The 15,721-nt window shown below is 48.8% G+C and overlaps 1 protein-coding gene across 1 annotated transcript; it reads right to left on the minus strand.

Moving 5' to 3' along the window:
• Positions 1-2,392: 2,392 nt before the first annotated feature.
• On the minus strand, positions 2,393-15,582 carry ZSWIM7 (zinc finger SWIM-type containing 7). The gene is made up of 5 exons (XM_041001360.1): positions 15,470-15,582; positions 13,084-13,105; positions 9,426-9,528; positions 4,381-4,485; positions 2,393-2,996 (listed from the first exon to the last, which is right to left on the minus strand). The coding sequence occupies exons 1-5, from the start codon at positions 15,543-15,545 to the stop codon at positions 2,880-2,882; spliced, it is 423 nt and encodes a 140-aa protein (XP_040857294.1). The 5' UTR covers positions 15,546-15,582; the 3' UTR covers positions 2,393-2,879.
• Between the last annotated feature and the right edge of the window lie 139 nt (positions 15,583-15,721).

Genomic DNA, 15,721 nt, shown 5'->3' on the forward strand with positions numbered 1-15,721 from the left:
CCACTGGAGACAGGAGGATCCTGCCCCTCTGGGAGGCTCTCCTGGCCGCGAGAAGCTGCTGTTCTGGGCTGAAGCCTCCTGGTTCCACCCTCCCGCCACATGCTCCCTTCTCTCTCGGGCTCCAGTGCAATCTCTGCTCCGTCCCTGCCAACATGATTCTTTTCTTCTTTAGACAGAAAGTCCTTAACAGTATCCAGGACAGGATTTTCAGTCTGCTCCTTAGTGTGTCCAAAATCCAAAAATTCATGCAGTGCAAAACCAGCTCTTGCTTTCTTCTAGGCATGATCTGAGCACACAGCCCATTTAAGCTGCGTGGTACCAACATAGCACAGAAGGCACCAGTACACCGACACCAGGAACCCAGCTTTTCCCACACTTGTTGCTGCTTAGCCACATGTTTGCTCTCATCTTTCATTACTGCAGAATAATTTTCTGAACCCAAGGAGAAGAATCTGCACCCATATAAGCTTTCCCTTACTCATCTGGGCTATCATTCCATTCTTTAAAAAAAATCAGTAATTCAGTCCTCTAAGAATTCTAATGGTTGGAGCAGTATTAGGTTTTATTTGACCCCACAATGCTCCATTACTTCCAGGGACATTTGAAAACTTTTTATTATTTTAGATGATGCTTACATAGTTGGTCAGGGTGGGAAGGATCTAAGATGAGGGAGAAGTGGGTGTAATCATTGTTTCCAAACTTTCTATTTCTTCTTCCCATTTCTGGGGAGAGGGGATAGATACGTGGAGAGCCCATACCCAGCCTCCCAGCCATCCCAGTGCCCGAGGATAGGGAACGTCTACCCGACACCAACCCAGGGTCACACTGAGGCACGTGCTGCGAGGGTTCTGCCAGGTGGATGCGATCATTCTGAGAAGCTGTCAATCTTGCCGATGGAATGGATAAAGAATCCCTTCCACTGGCTGATGCAGTCGACCTCAGAGTCTCCACTCACCCAGAGATCCGCTGTCAATGTTCGGCTGGGGTAGTTGTCCCTATGTTCTGTTCTGCATTCTCTGCTGTGGTACCAGATGTCCTCTGCAGGCCCCAGTGGGCTACCATGTCCTCTGTGTGCACCATGGTCTGCTGTCCAGCACTCCGCCCTTTACGCTGAGGAGGACCGGTTCTCAAACTTGGGCCCATGGACCTGGGCCGGGCGACCGAGGCCCAGCCAGACCTCCCACCCTGAGGCTTACTGACTTGGCAACCACCATGCAGGTGGACCCAAGAACCTGGGCCAGGCAACCTGAGCCCCACTAGAACTCCACCCCTGGGGCTCACAGATCCAGCACCCACCACACAGGCAAACCTAAGGACCCAGGCCAGGTGACCCAGGTCCCCCTGGACCCACACTCCTGGAGCTCTCATACCAAGCACCCACTGCATAGGTAGGCCCAGTGCCCCAGGCCATGTGACCTGGGACCAACCAAACCCCTCATGCCTGGGGCTCACAGACTACCACTTGGGCAGATCCAGGGACATGGGCCAGGATACCCAGGCCCCTTCTGATTCCCTGCCCCTGGGGCTCATGGACCCAACCCCCACCATGCAGGTGGGTCCTAGAACCCGGGGCCAGGTGACCCAGGCTCTGCCAGAGCCCTCCATCCCTGAGGTTCATGGATCTAGCACCCATCATGCAGGCAGGTCCAAGGACCCCAGACAGGCAACCTGGGGACTGCCAGACCCGTCACACCTGGAGCTCAGAGACCCAGACCCACAAAGCGTGTGGGCCCAAGGATCTGGGCCAGAGGACCCAGGCCCCTCTGGACTCCCAATCCCTAGGGCTCATGGATCCAGCACCCACCATGCAGGCAGGCCCAAGAACCTGAGCCAGGTGACCCAGGCCCTGCTGGACCCCCACCCCTGGGGCTGTCAGACCTTCACCTACAACGCAGGTAGGCCCAAGGACCCCCACCCCTGGGGTTTACGGACCCGGCACCCACCACACAGGTGAGCCCCAGGGCCTGACTAGGTGACCCAAGCCCTGCTGGACCCCCACCCTGGAGCTCATGGATCTGGTACCCACCACACAGGACTCAAGGACCTGGGCCAGATGACATGAGCCATCTTGGACATCCTGCCCCTGGGGCTCACGAACCCACTACCCACTGCCCAGGCAGAATGAAGATCCCAGGCCAGACTCCCAAGGATCCACTGGACCGCCTGCCATCGAATCTGGCACTGCACAACAGGCCCCAAGGGCCTGAGCCAGGTGACCTGCACCCCATCAGATCCCTACTGGATCTCCACCCCTGGGGCTCAAGGATCTAGCACGCATCTTGGAGGTGGGCCCGAGGACCTGGGCCCCACTCCCAGGGACATTTTTACCCAGGAGGCTCAGAGATGTTTTTTAGGTTTTTCATGACAAGGTTGTTAGGACTTTTTTTTTTTTTCAAAGATAGAGTTACAGAGAGGAGGAGAGGCAAAGAGCAAGAAAGGTATCTTCCATCTGCTGGTTTACGTCCCCTAAGGCTGCATGGCTGGAGCTGGGTCAGTCTGAAGCCAGGGGTCAGAAGCTTCCAGTTCTCTTCCACATCATTGCAGGGGCCCAAGGACTTGGGGACCATCCTCCACTGCTTTCCCAGGTGCATCAGAAAGAAGCTGGATGGGAAGTGGACCGTCTGGGACTCAAACTGGCACTCTTGAGATGTCGGCACCCACAGGCTGAAACCTCTTAGGCCACAACACTGGTCCCATGGGCTTGCAGCCATGTGCATACTCCCCACACTCACAGCCTGTCTTGCAGCCCATGATGGACTGGACAGTAACAAGTCTTGAAGAGCCATGTCATGGCTCCTCTCCCGTGTGAATCAAGACATGTTAAATGCATTTCTTGGTGGCACTTCTATCTTGAAAGGGACGAATCTCATCAGTGCGTTTTAGGCTGCTTGTCTCTTCTCCATCAACAAGATGTCAGTGAGTTGCTTGTCAGAGACACTCAGTTGCTGACAGGTCCCCATAACCTGAGTAAGATAAACTGCCAAGAGATGTTTGCACTGGAATACAGAACATACAAAGCAGTTAGAAACAGGAGGCCTGTCTAAGCCGTGCCCCTCGCTATTGTTCTCTGTGGCAGGAAAGGATTAGGTGCACACATTCTGGGCCTTTAGCTCACTGCCTACACTGCAGACAGGCAGCTGAGACCGGGGTGTCTGGGCCACACACTGGCTCACTTTGCCTTCTGCTCTGGGTGAAGCACAAGGCTCCTGTTAGTTCTAGCGTTATGTTTTTTCCTTCTGTGCCTCCAGAGACGCTCACAGTGATGGTTTACACTCCAGGAAGGAGAATGGACGGACGCCATTGCTTTTCTTCTTTTGCAGCATTTAAAAAGTAGCACCTGTCAGTTTGGATTCCATCTGCTCCATTTTCCATTCCAGCTTCCTGCTAATGCACCTGGGAAGGCAATAGAAGATGGCCCAAATACTTGGGCCCCTGCTGACCACATGGGAGACCAGATGGAGTTCCAGACTCCTGGCTTCAGCCTGGCCTTTGCAGCCATCTCTCTCAGATAAATCTTTTTAAAAAGTCGTTACCTATTCTTAGGACAGTGCCTTTCCCTTGGGAATAAGAAATGTCTTGATCCTGGCTCTGTGCTCTAGGTTTGGGCAAAATCAGCCAAGGCTTACAGGACAGGCAGAGTCACTTATCCCACGTGGAAGGTTGTCTTCTGCACGATGGGAAGGCACACCTCATGGCTGTAGTTTGGCACGGGCATAATGACCATTTGATTTAGTTAATATTTCTTTTGGGCATCTAACTACCCAAGGTCAGCCTCCGTGATTGCCCTGTTGACCTCCCTTAAGTTTAATCCATGAAATTTTATTTTTTTTTTTTATTCCTAGGATTTTTAAGAAACTTATTTGAAAGGCAGAGCTACAGAGGAAGAGAATCTTCCATCTGCTGGTTCACTCTCCAAATGGCCACAATGGCTAGAGCTGGGCCAGTCCAAACTCAGGAGAGTCTTCTGTGTCTCCCCTGAGTGCAGGGCCCAGGGACTCGGGCCGTCCTCTGCTGCCTTCCCAGGGCATATTAGCAGGGAGCTGGATCACAAGTGGAGCAGCTGGGACACAAACTGATGCCTAAAATGGGATGCCGGTGTCACAGGCAGAGGTTTAACCAGATCTGCCACAACTCCAGCCTCAACCCCTGACCTTTTTTTTAATTAAAGGAGTCTGCTGTGGTTCTAAAGAAGACGTTACATTTTGGGAGTTTAAACCCTGAGAGATGATCAACTGGAGGTAAGAACAGTTAAGTTCTTGTCAGAGATAAAACATGTTTGTTTCAAGACGTAGTACAACTTCCATTTTTCATAACTTTTAAATGATAAAAAAAGGGCCTGCTGATTGGCTCGCAGGTGGTAAGAGCCCTCCTCTTGCTCACCAGGAGGCTGTCACTCTTCCGTAGCACCGAGAAGGCGAACGCAGGGCATGAGCAGTAATGACAAGAAGCCAAACAGGTGTAGGTTTTCCCAGAGCTTCCCAGGACCTGGGGAGAAGGGCAGAGGTGGTCAGGCCTCACATGGGGTGCAGGAAACCGCTTCTTTCCCTCACGACCGAGCCCTGCTCTGCAGTGTGCCCGGGAAGAAAGGCAGTGATGTTGTACACAGAAGGGGGGACTCTCTTCCTCCCCGTGTCCCAGTGCTCTGTCCTCCAGGACTTCACACAACAGAACTCAAGAGTCACAGACTCCCTCCACCGTCCGCACAGGTCAGTCTGTTCCTGACGCAGGCATCTATCATGTCCGTTAACTGAGCACGTGTGAACTGCCTGAGCTGAAGGGTGGGTGAGAACAGGCAGGAGTGGAGGGCAGGAGGAAGCCAGACAGCAGGAACTCAGAGTGGGATGAGGCCCCTCAAGAGCCTCTGCGAGTGAGGCCAAGGGATCAGAGAGCGGCCGAGGGATGACTCAGCGCTCGCTAGGGGTGGAGGTCTCAGGAAGAAGGGCGAGCCCAGATCTGCCAGCTCATCTCGCAGGACGCAGCTGTGGGGGCAGGGGAGAGGCGCGGCCCAGGAACAAACGGTCTTGTGGCACTGGAGAGCGGCGAAAGTGAGATGTGTCTGCAAGATAAGACTCGTATGACTACACACATTTGTTCAGGCACTTCAGTCCTGCCACCAACCGCCAAGGTCTGGAGGCTTCATTCTGAAGAGTTAATTTTCAAACTGCAAGTCTGAGGTTATTAATAGTTACCACGGGAAGCAGAAACATCCTGGGGTTATTTTATAAGGAACTGTTCTTTAGAGCTATCAAATGAGGTTTTGGCCCCAGGATGGTAATCTAAACTGAAAAGCCAAGTCCCTTTTTGGGGGGCTTGTTTTTGGAATTACAATGTGTCAGCACCCCAGGATCCTTTTGTTTCCTACAGAGATTAAAGCAACAGATGAGCTATAAGCTTTAGCCAAAGCAGTAGCAGCAGAATTAAGGGGTGCCTCTGTGTGTATGTGTTTAGTGGGTCACATGATGGACCCACCTCACCATGTTTTCTTTTTAATTGCAAAATCAGAATTCCTTGAGGTTGTAGGATTATCAGAAATGAGCAACCAGTGAGAAGATGCCAACCCATCAAGCATTTCAGTCAGAGTTGTAAATTCGGCATTGAAAAGTCACATCTCGTTTCCTATATAGGGCAGTGATGTGAACATATCAATTGCAATTGAATATCAATGGAAAAATGTCCCAGGGGGTCTTGTCAACAACCAGAAGGAGCATGTTGCAAGACTGTTCTGCTTACTCCTGAAGGAGGCTGCAACAGCCAGCGATGCTGTCATTCTTGGATTCCTGGGTTGTCACCAATGAATGAATGAATCCCCACATCTTTTTTTTTCCCCCTCCTCTGTTTACCTCCCACGTCTGTTCTCTCTAGATCTAAATTCAGCCAAGCATAGTTCCCTGAGTGACTCACGGGTTCCCTCTCACCGTGGAGTCTCTCAATCCTACAGAATGTGCCATGGCCGGTGCTGAAGAAATGCCTGGTGACTCAGAATGGGGAGCAGTCCTACAGGGCTTCCCTTGTCTGACCCTTTCAAAGGCTGGCTAAGACTGCAAGTAAAGTTGCAGTTGTCCAAGGCAGTAAAAAATATAAAGGGTACATTCCGAGTTTGCTTCTTCCTAATTTAGCAGTGGGAAACAGATATATCTGATCATCGGGCAATAATCTTGGAAGCTTCTGGAACTGGGAATTGACCGTAGGGACAATCTGGTTCGGATAGCATTTCTTCATCCCTCAGTAGGGAAGTGGCCTCCCCTTACAGGAACTGCTCTATAGTCTGGAATTTTTATCCCCAGGAGGGAGGTTTTATGTGTGTGCTTTTAAAGAGACACACAGGAAGAGGCCACTCTGTGACTGCCTGTTAGGGATTCCACTGGCAGGTCTGTTAAGTTTTCCAGGGCTCCCCGCCTGAATGGTCACCCCTTCGCAGGTAGTTGTTTTCTGACTTTTCCAAGTCCTGACAGCCTCATCCCAGTGATGCACTGTCATTTATTGCTCCAGTGTTAGTGGCTCTCTCTGCAAGGGATCCTGCATTCCTCGTTTATTAAAGCACATGCTGGCTTGGGGCCTGAGGTAGCCAGCAGAAGTGACTAGCTAGGCAGAAATGTTACAACTTACTGGGCATACTCTGCCCTTTCCTCTCTGCTGACAGGTCCCTGGCGTCCCAGGTTGGGGCTGCTGCTGCAAGTGGGAGCACCAAGGGGGACAGGGCTGCAGTTGTTTCCTGGGAGATGAAGCTCAGCATCGGAGGTCACTGTCCCCACAGCCCAGCCCAGCCTCCCCTGAATGAATGACCCGCAGAGAACCTGAGAATTCAGGTGACAGAAAAGGCAGCTCTGGGACACAACATCAGGGGGACTGCATTACCCTTGAAGGGCTGCAGGAGCACCAGGGTGGACCAGTGGAAGACTGGTCCGTGGAAACACCAGCTGGGTATCAAGCCAGCGTCACGTTATACAACTCCTGAATTAAGCCAATCCTTACTATAAAACTAGATAGTGCACCCATTAAGTTTAATTTGAGGGCGTGTAATATTTCGATAGTCTCAATTCAAAGTCCAAGCTGACAGCCACGGTTCTATGAAGTTAGCATTTTTATTACTTATAGAGCAGTGCAATGTCTTACTGGACGTGAATGACAAAAAACAAGGCACAGTGACCACTGGCAGAAACAAAGGTTAACAATGATTAAGATATTCCAAACAAGACTTTTTCAAATTTTATAAGATTTAGTTTTATATGAAGGGTAGAGTTACAGAGAGGAGAGACCGAGAGAACTTCCATCCACTGCAGCTAAATGGCTTCAGCGACTGAGGCTGGGCCAGGTTGAAGCCAGGAACCAGGAGTTTCATTTCTGTGTCCTGTTGGTGCAGGGGCCCAAGGACTTGGGTCATCTTGCACTGCTCTCCCAGGTACATTACCAGGAAGCTGGATCCAAAGTGGAGCAGCTGGGACTTACAACTCATACCTGCATGAGATGCCAGCACTGCAAATTGTGGCTTTACTCGATGCACCACAGCGCCTTCCCTAACATTTTTTCTTCTTTTTTGAGTAACAACTGGATTACAGAATGAGAACAGCTGGATTGTCTGCTTGCCTAGGTCAAGTGTTAATGTAAGGGTGGGACTGAGAATAAGCACCCAAGACTAAAAGTCACAGGAAAAACTTGAAGGCCTCTTTAGTTTTGGGCATTTTCAGCTCCTCAAAAATCAGGGATAGTGTCATGGCACAGCTGGTAAAGCCAGCACATGCAACGCTGGGATCTCCTGACACCAGTTCCAAGTCCCAGCTGCTCCACTTTCAAACTAGTTCCTGCTGATGGCCTAGGAAAAGCCAGGGAAGACGACCCCAGTGCTTGGGGATCTGTCACCCGTGTTGGAGACCTGGCAGAAGCTCCTGCCTTCAGCTTGGCTCAGCTCTAGCCATCTTGTGGGCATCTGGGCAGTTAACCAGCCGATGGGAGATCTCCCTCTCTCCTCTCTTGGTTGTTGCTTTTCAAATAACAAAGAAATTTTAAAATAATTAAAATAGCCAGGAAAGAAAACACTTCCTCGGGTTTACACAGTGAGTGTTACCCTGAGCACAATTAAGTGAGTGAGAAAATCCTCCCAATAGGCAGCACAGGAAAACGCCATCTACAAGTTCTGCCTGCAGCATTCCACGCCATGTTCTTAGTGAAGAAACACTAACATTTTGCCAGGTCAGTGAAGTTGGGCAACAATGTGGAATGGCAGCTTGCTCCACTAAGCTCTGCTGGAGTCATTCATTCCCTAACAATGAATTCACCCGGTCTCACTTCTGCTAAGTCCACCTAAAATAAAGTGGGATTATGAACAACCTATCCCTTCCTGGTCCTTCAGCAGAGCCTGGATTACATACAAGGGCTAATGGCTTATTTTTTAACCTTCTGAACTAGGCACAAAATCTTTGGCCAAGACTGCCAGCATTTCTGTTTTATCGCAAGACTCCCCTCAAGCCTGGCTTCACCCACCAGCATCTCAGATGACTCCTCAGAGGGCGTGGGTGGCCAGAGCTGGCATGCAGCTCCTGCCCAGTCTCTAGTCAAGCATCGGATGCGACTAGAGTCAGGCAGTGTGGGGTAGCCAGATGCCACTGCGGTTGCCACAAAACAGACGGCATGCTGCAGCCTGCTGGGCTTTCGGAGAGCATTTCCCCATCAAACACAAAAGTAATTCAGAGTACCTCACAAACCTACCTGTCTCTGGTATAAGCGCTAAGGGGGCAAAAAGCAAGCTCCAAGGAGACTGCCTGTGCTCAGCGCTGTCTGGCAATGGATGCTTGCCTTGCTGGCAGTTTGGGAAGATGGTTTCTGAGAGGTAAACCTGAGCGTGTTGGAAGGCTCTCAGGACACATTCTGGCTGCTGTCGCGAGCATAAAGTAATGAATGGTGAAGGTGACAGATGCCTCCCATCAGACAGCAAAGGAAAAGTAGAGGGCAACTACACGTCAGACTGGTGACTTTGCATCACGAACGCGTGGCGTGGAATCCAGCAGAGGCAGAAAGCAGGGGGCTGGGGAAGGGCGAGGAGAAGCTGGCCAGAGGGCAGAGCGTCTCAGTGAGGCAGGAAATAAAAGCTCAGGAGACCTACACACTGAACTGACAGCATGGTCACTACACTTACTCACAATGTATTGCAAACCTGCAAATTTCTGAAACAGCGGATTGTAAGTGTTGTCACCATTAAGCATGTAACAGATGGCAACGAGCCTGATTTAGTCATGCCACAACATATGTCTATATCAAAACATCATGTTGCACACCATTGACAGACGTGTCAATTTTAAACACAAAGACTTCTAAAAATTGTTCATAATTTTACTGTTGGGTAAGAAGCTTTTCAGTAGTTGAGAATCTGCTTGATGGAACGTTTTGTCCTAAGGGGTTTCTGATGAATGCGATCATTTCTAGACATCTACCTGATAAACCTGCCTTCCGCTGGGTGACAATATTAAGGTGACAGACTGTCGATCGACGAGGTCCAAGGCCTGGACAGCCGATGCACCAAAGACAAACTTCAGCCTGGGAAAAAGAAAGGTTTCTTAGCAGCAGCACTCCAGGTTACCTCAATAACTTACCCCAAAGGACAACCGTTTCTCACTGCTTAAAAAAGAAAAAAGTTTTAGGAATGGTAAATAATATATTTGAATAAAAAAAATCATTTTAGGAACCAGTGTGGTGGCAGATCAGGCACATCTTGCCCCCGCTAGTGCCAGAATTTCATATAGGCACCAATCCAAGTTCCAAGCGATCCATTCCTGATCCAGCTCCCTGCTAATGTGCCTGAGAAAGCAGCAGAGGTTGGGCCAAAGCCTGGGAACCCTGCACCCATACAGGAGACCCAGAAGAAGCTCCTGGCTTTGAATCGCCTCGGCTCCAACTGCTGCGGCCATTTGGGGAGTGAACCAGCAGATAGGAAGATCTTCCTCTCTCTCCTCTCCTCTCTGTTACTGTGCCTTTCAAATAAAAAATAAAATATTTTGAAATTTTAACTGGAAACAAAATAAATAACATGTCAAAACTCATAGACTTGTTCCCCAGAATAAACATGAACATCTAAAAAAAGAAACATGAAAACCTTGTTCATTTATTTCAGATCTTGCATTTTGAGGAAAAGGAATAAACTATTCCAGACAAGCCCTCTCTGCAGTGTATTTCTCCTGACTTTTCCTTCGTCCTTGAGGGAAGCACATGCATTCAAGGTTTCCTTCCGGTTACTGTTGTCATGCTTGATGACGCAGAGTGTCTGTGCATTTGCATGTGCAGGTACGTATGTACAATATGTCTTTAAGAAGTTTCTGAAAAATGTATAATATTCAAAAAAACTTTTTTTAAAAAAAAAAGCATTTGAGAGGGAAGAAGGAAGAGAGTATGAACCATTATCTGCTGCTCTGTCATTCCCCAGTGGCCGCAACGGCTAGGGCCAGATTCAGGTCCCCTTGGAGTGTGGTCTCCTCGGAGTGTGTGTGGCAGGAGCTGGGTGCCTCCCTGGATGCTCGCCGGAGGAGGCTGGAACCGGAGCCGGGACTGACATGGCACGTGAGTGTCTTAATCAGGTCAAACACCCACCTCGGAAGCATACTCTTAATCCCGCTGCCTAGGAACCTTCTGAAGCCAGCATGTTTATATGTGTGAATTGTTATGAATTTTGAATACAAATTATTCTTTCAGCGACTTGGAATTGTTTATATGACACATCTTGTATTGAATGCTGCTGTATATATGTATATTTTTTACTTAACTGTATGTAAACATTTTAATTCAGTAAGCACCTACGTTTGGGCAGTCCAAGTGTTTCCATTTTATTCTATTGTAACAATGCTTGATGCTCAGCTGTACACGTTAGCTGCTGTACATACATGGAAATTCCATTCCCTAACCCAGAATGGAATTGTTTAATTTTAGACATGTACACAGGTATTGCCAACAGCTTCCCAACAAGGATATGGCCCTCCTTCAAGCACTGCTTAACAGCTGTTTTTCTCCATACCCTCACCAACACTAATCAGATTTTTTTTCATGTTTGAATGTAAAATTTGTACTTTCAGGTAAGGAATAAAGATATCTAGCTGTGGAAATGGTGACTTCAGAAAATACTGGCATATGGGAAACTTCTTTTTAAAAAATCCACATTTATTTATTTGAAAGCCAGAGTTACAGAGAGAAGGGAGAGAGGTCTGCCATCCACTCACTGGCTCACTTCCCAGAGGGCCACAGTGACCGAGGCTGGACCAGGCTGAAGCCAGGGACCAGAAGTTTCTTCTGAATCCCCCATGTGGGATGTGGAAGCACTTGGGCCATCTTCTGCAGTTTTCCCAGGTGCGTGAGCAGGGAGCTGGATTGGAATTCGAATAGGTCTTACCTCAGTGCCCAAGAGATGCTAGTATCACAGCAGGCTTTACCTGCTACACCACAGTGCTGCCTCCAGGAGAATTCTTATGATATAGGATTAGAAGAGAATGGCTGGGAGTAAAATAGTATGTTCATCAATTCCCCATCATGTCAACTTTTTTCTTATGGGTATCTACAATTACCTCAAAATGCTAATTTAAAAGAAAGTACTGACCCAAACCTAAGAATAACTGTCCCTGGGTGCCGACTGCTGTGGTTTATTTGTCAATCAAGGATTTTTTTTTAAATATATAAGAATGTGTTATTGTTATAAACTGAAAAGCAACTGGCTAGGTCGGGCTAACAGTAAAAAGTTAATATTTTATCAAAGTCATAGGGCTTGACACACAAAGACAGCAACTAGGGAGGCTTTTGAAGTGTTCAATTTCCTCATTGTCCAACAAACTAGTCTCGTGTGGGACAAACTATTGAGGGGTTGGCAAAGAATACATTTGGTACTTTTCAGATTTGACATTGGAAAATTTTGTCCACAAAAAAAAAAAAACCACTAAAGTTTGGTTAAAATTTTACCCATCAGATAAGAATAGTTAACTATGAATTTCTTTCCAAATTTCTGTTCACCTAATGACCTACAGCGAACATCTCTTGAATGCATTCACTAATTTTTGTCATTTTTAAAAAAATGGCTACAAAGAACTTCATAAACTCATTTTATTCTCTCCAAACACAGACAGTACTGGATGAACATACTGACTGCAGTCTACATGAACACTCCTGATTCTTTCCTTGGGGTATGCTTTGTAAATGGAATACCAGGGTAAAGAACCTGTATGCTTTAAGCTCCTGCTGCCTGTGCCTTTAAATTCACATTTCTGCCAGCTGGGTATCTCTTATTCCTTTCCTCATATTCTTGCCAGTATATCTTCTGTGGCTTAAGATTTGATTTATTTTTTACTGGAAAGTCAGATACACACAGAGACAGAGAGGAGGAAGATCTCTCTCTGGTTCACTCTCTAAGCGGCCACACCAGCCGGAGCTGAGCCGATCTGAAGCCAGGAGCCAGGAGCCTCTTCCAGGCCTCCCACGTGGGTGCAGGGTCCCAAGGCTTTGGGCCGTTCTTGATTGCTTTCCCAGGCCACAAGCAGGGAACTGGATGGGAAGCAGGGCCTGCTGGGATTAGAACCTGCGTCCATATGGGATCCCAGCACATGCAAGGTGAGGACTTTAGGCACTAGGTTACCACGCTGGGTCCCTATAGTTGCTAGTTTTACAGATGAAAAATCATTTTTGTAGTCACTAGTTGGGATTATCATTTTGCCCCCTAAATCTTAGCTGTCTCCATCCTGTTATTATTTATCCATTTTCTCTGCTTTTAAAGTAGTAATTGGTGGTGGGAACTTGGAGTGGTGGTTAAGCCACAGCAGGGACACAGACATACTGTTTTCGGAGTGCCTGGCTGGAGTCCTGCCCTTCCACCTCTGATGCTGCTAATGTGTTGAGAAGACAGCAGGTGGGGGCTCAGATGTCCAAGTCCCCCCACCAACCCCGCGACATAGGAACCTGGACGGAGCTCCTGGCGTCTGGCTCAGCCTTGTCAGCCCAGCTGTTAACAGGCATTGGGGGAGTGAACAAGCAGAAGGCAAGTGTCTTTCTCTGCCTTTCCAATAGGTAATAGCCCAACACATTTAACAGTTAAAAAATTGATACAATGGGATTTGTACTTACGATAATAGGTGCTCATCAGGAACTATAAAATAGAAATGGGGATAAAAATAATGATGTTAGTCTGGTGACCATAACAAATTTTTAAAAAGCTTCACAGACCCAAAGACTTCTGTGTAAGGTGATAAACTGAACCCCAGAACCCTCCCTAGGTCTAGGTGATTGTCTCTCCCTGCCTGCCTTGAAAATTTATCACTTCAGACACAGTAGATCTGGCCTGGGGGGAGTATCAGGCATAGTGGACGAAAGCCTCACACCGAAAACAAGGTGGCTGTGTGTGTGTGGCGGGGGGGCCTCCTGCTCTTGTATGGCAGGCTATTAGAAGGACATTAGAAGTCCAAGGACATTACAAGTCTCCACTGCAGAATCTGGCGAGCCCAAGCCAGAATGGCCTTTTAGACTAAACAGCTTAGAACAACTACAGTGACTGTCGCGGTCCATTTAATTTCCATTAAAAAAAAAGGCCAAATAATTAAAGGTGATGAGACAACAGAAGGACACAATAGAAGACATTTAATTAGAGCAAAAACTGCAGACAAGATAATCTCACACATCTGTCGTTAGTATCATCAGAGAGAATGCAAGTCAGTGAAGGAGTTGTAAAAAGAACGCATGACAGCAAAAATAAAAAGTTGAGTAGAAAAATCTCGAAGGTGAGATGGAAGAAAATTTCCGAAGTTGAGAAATATAAGAGAGAGAAGTCAATTAGGAGAACAGAGGGAATTCAGAACTAAGTAACAGGAATCCAAGAACAGCCAGGGAACTCATCAAAGACATACACCAAGAAAACATCCCAGGATCTAAGGACACGCATTTCCAGCCTGAATCGATCCACTGAATGCTCACATGCTGGAGTGGAAAAGCAAAACAGACTGACAACCCTGGATAATACAGCCTACCTCCCATGTCCGTGGGTTTTGCCTGCTTGGATTCAGTGGATGAAAATATTTGGGGGGGGGAAATGCTGCAACTGTACTAAATACGTGCAGGGTTTTTCCCTCCTTGTCACTTCTTAAGCAATTCAGTGAAACATTGTCTACACAGCTTTTAGATTATGCTAGGTGTTGTAATCTAGAAGTGATTTAAAATCCTTGGAAGGATGCGTGTAGATAAGTTTGTTCCAAGAGAGGCCCTGGGACTAACACCCCACAAGCATTAGTGAATGACTGCAGTTCCTAGTTCGAGAAAAACCCAAGTTCATATATAAAAATCAGGAGTAGCACTAGAAACTAGAGGTCATGGAAGAGGGCTTTCAGTTCTCTGAAGAAATACTTCCAACACACAATTTCGTATCTATTCGTCAATGGAGCGTGAGGGCAGGAAAAAGTACTATTTTGACATGTAAATTCTCCAACGGTACGTGGTGCCGCCCGCTTTGGCAGAAAGCTGCTACTGGCGGGTGCACCATTCAGTCAATACACTTGAGAAACAAGAACCCCAAACAGGAAGAGAATTCCAAGTAAAGAACAGTGAGAGAGGATTTCAAGAGACAACCGAAGGACAAGACAAGGAGGGTGCAGTCGATGAAGCACTTGGCGTGTGTGTGTGTGTGTGTGTGCACCTTGTGCGGGGACACGGCACATTTGGAATGAGTCTGAGGTCGAAGCAGTCAAAAACCTAAGACCATCACTACCCGAGGGAAATTCAGAGGTTACACAAGACAGGAAGAGTCCCCCTACTGTTCCTGAGTTGCTCATCTGTGACTGGTCTGCCCATCACGACACCAAAAATGAACTCGTCTAAAACTGTGGGTGGGTCTGGGCTGTGTGGCTACAACAAAGATCGTAGGATGGCGAGAACAATCCTGCTGAAACCAAGCATGCAGCCGAGGCAGCAGTGTCCGTGTGTGAGTCATGGGTTGGTCCCCAAGATGGTCAGCGGGCATGGCCACTCAACCGGAGAGGGCAGCCGACCGTGTCCACCCGCCCATCCTAACATCACAACGCAGCAGAACAGCCCTACACCTTCGAAGCATATATATCTGGCGCCTTGGTTTTGACTTGCAAAAAAAAAAAAAAGTTTTTTTTTTTTTAAACTACAGTGGCCCTAACTTTCCTCCAACCTTTAAGAATAGTTAACTCAAAAACCCTGTCAGAGCGCCTAAGTTCGGAGGCCTCATTGGCAGCTATCGGAGCCCATGCACGCACGAGCCCAGCGGGCAAGCGGACGCACAGCATCCTCTGCCGGCCCGAGAAGGAAGCGGCTCTCTCCCACACAGGGTCTGCATTTCCTCCAGCAATTCCACGCGTGAGCTCAGGCCGGCCACGCCAGCGACTGCAAAGGCGGGAATTCCGGCATCCCCCGGGAGCCACCCCGCAGCCAGGGCGAGGGGCGCAGGGCGCACCGGGAGCCCGCCAAGCAGCCGCCCCCACGCCCTCCGGGCCCGTACTTGGCGCGCTCTCCCGCACCGCCGCGGCCATCTCGCTCAGCAGCTCCTCCACCACAGCCGGCAGGCACACCGCCATGTCCTCCCACCGGTGGCCAGCCACACCTGAGGCGCAGTGCAAGGCCGGGCCGGATGTCAGCGTGCGTCACGGCGCGTGCCCGGCGCTCCTGGCCAATCCGGCGAGCGCTCGGCGCTCCTGGCCAATCCGGCGAGCGCTCGGCGCCCAGCGGGGCGGGCCATGCGGACGCTGGCCGG

The sequence above is a fragment of the Ochotona curzoniae genome, unplaced genomic scaffold (genome assembly GCF_017591425.1).
Source record: "Ochotona curzoniae isolate NIBS_2020 unplaced genomic scaffold, NIBS_Ocur_1.0 scaffold_2453, whole genome shotgun sequence".
Taxonomy (NCBI): domain Eukaryota; kingdom Metazoa; phylum Chordata; class Mammalia; order Lagomorpha; family Ochotonidae; genus Ochotona; species Ochotona curzoniae.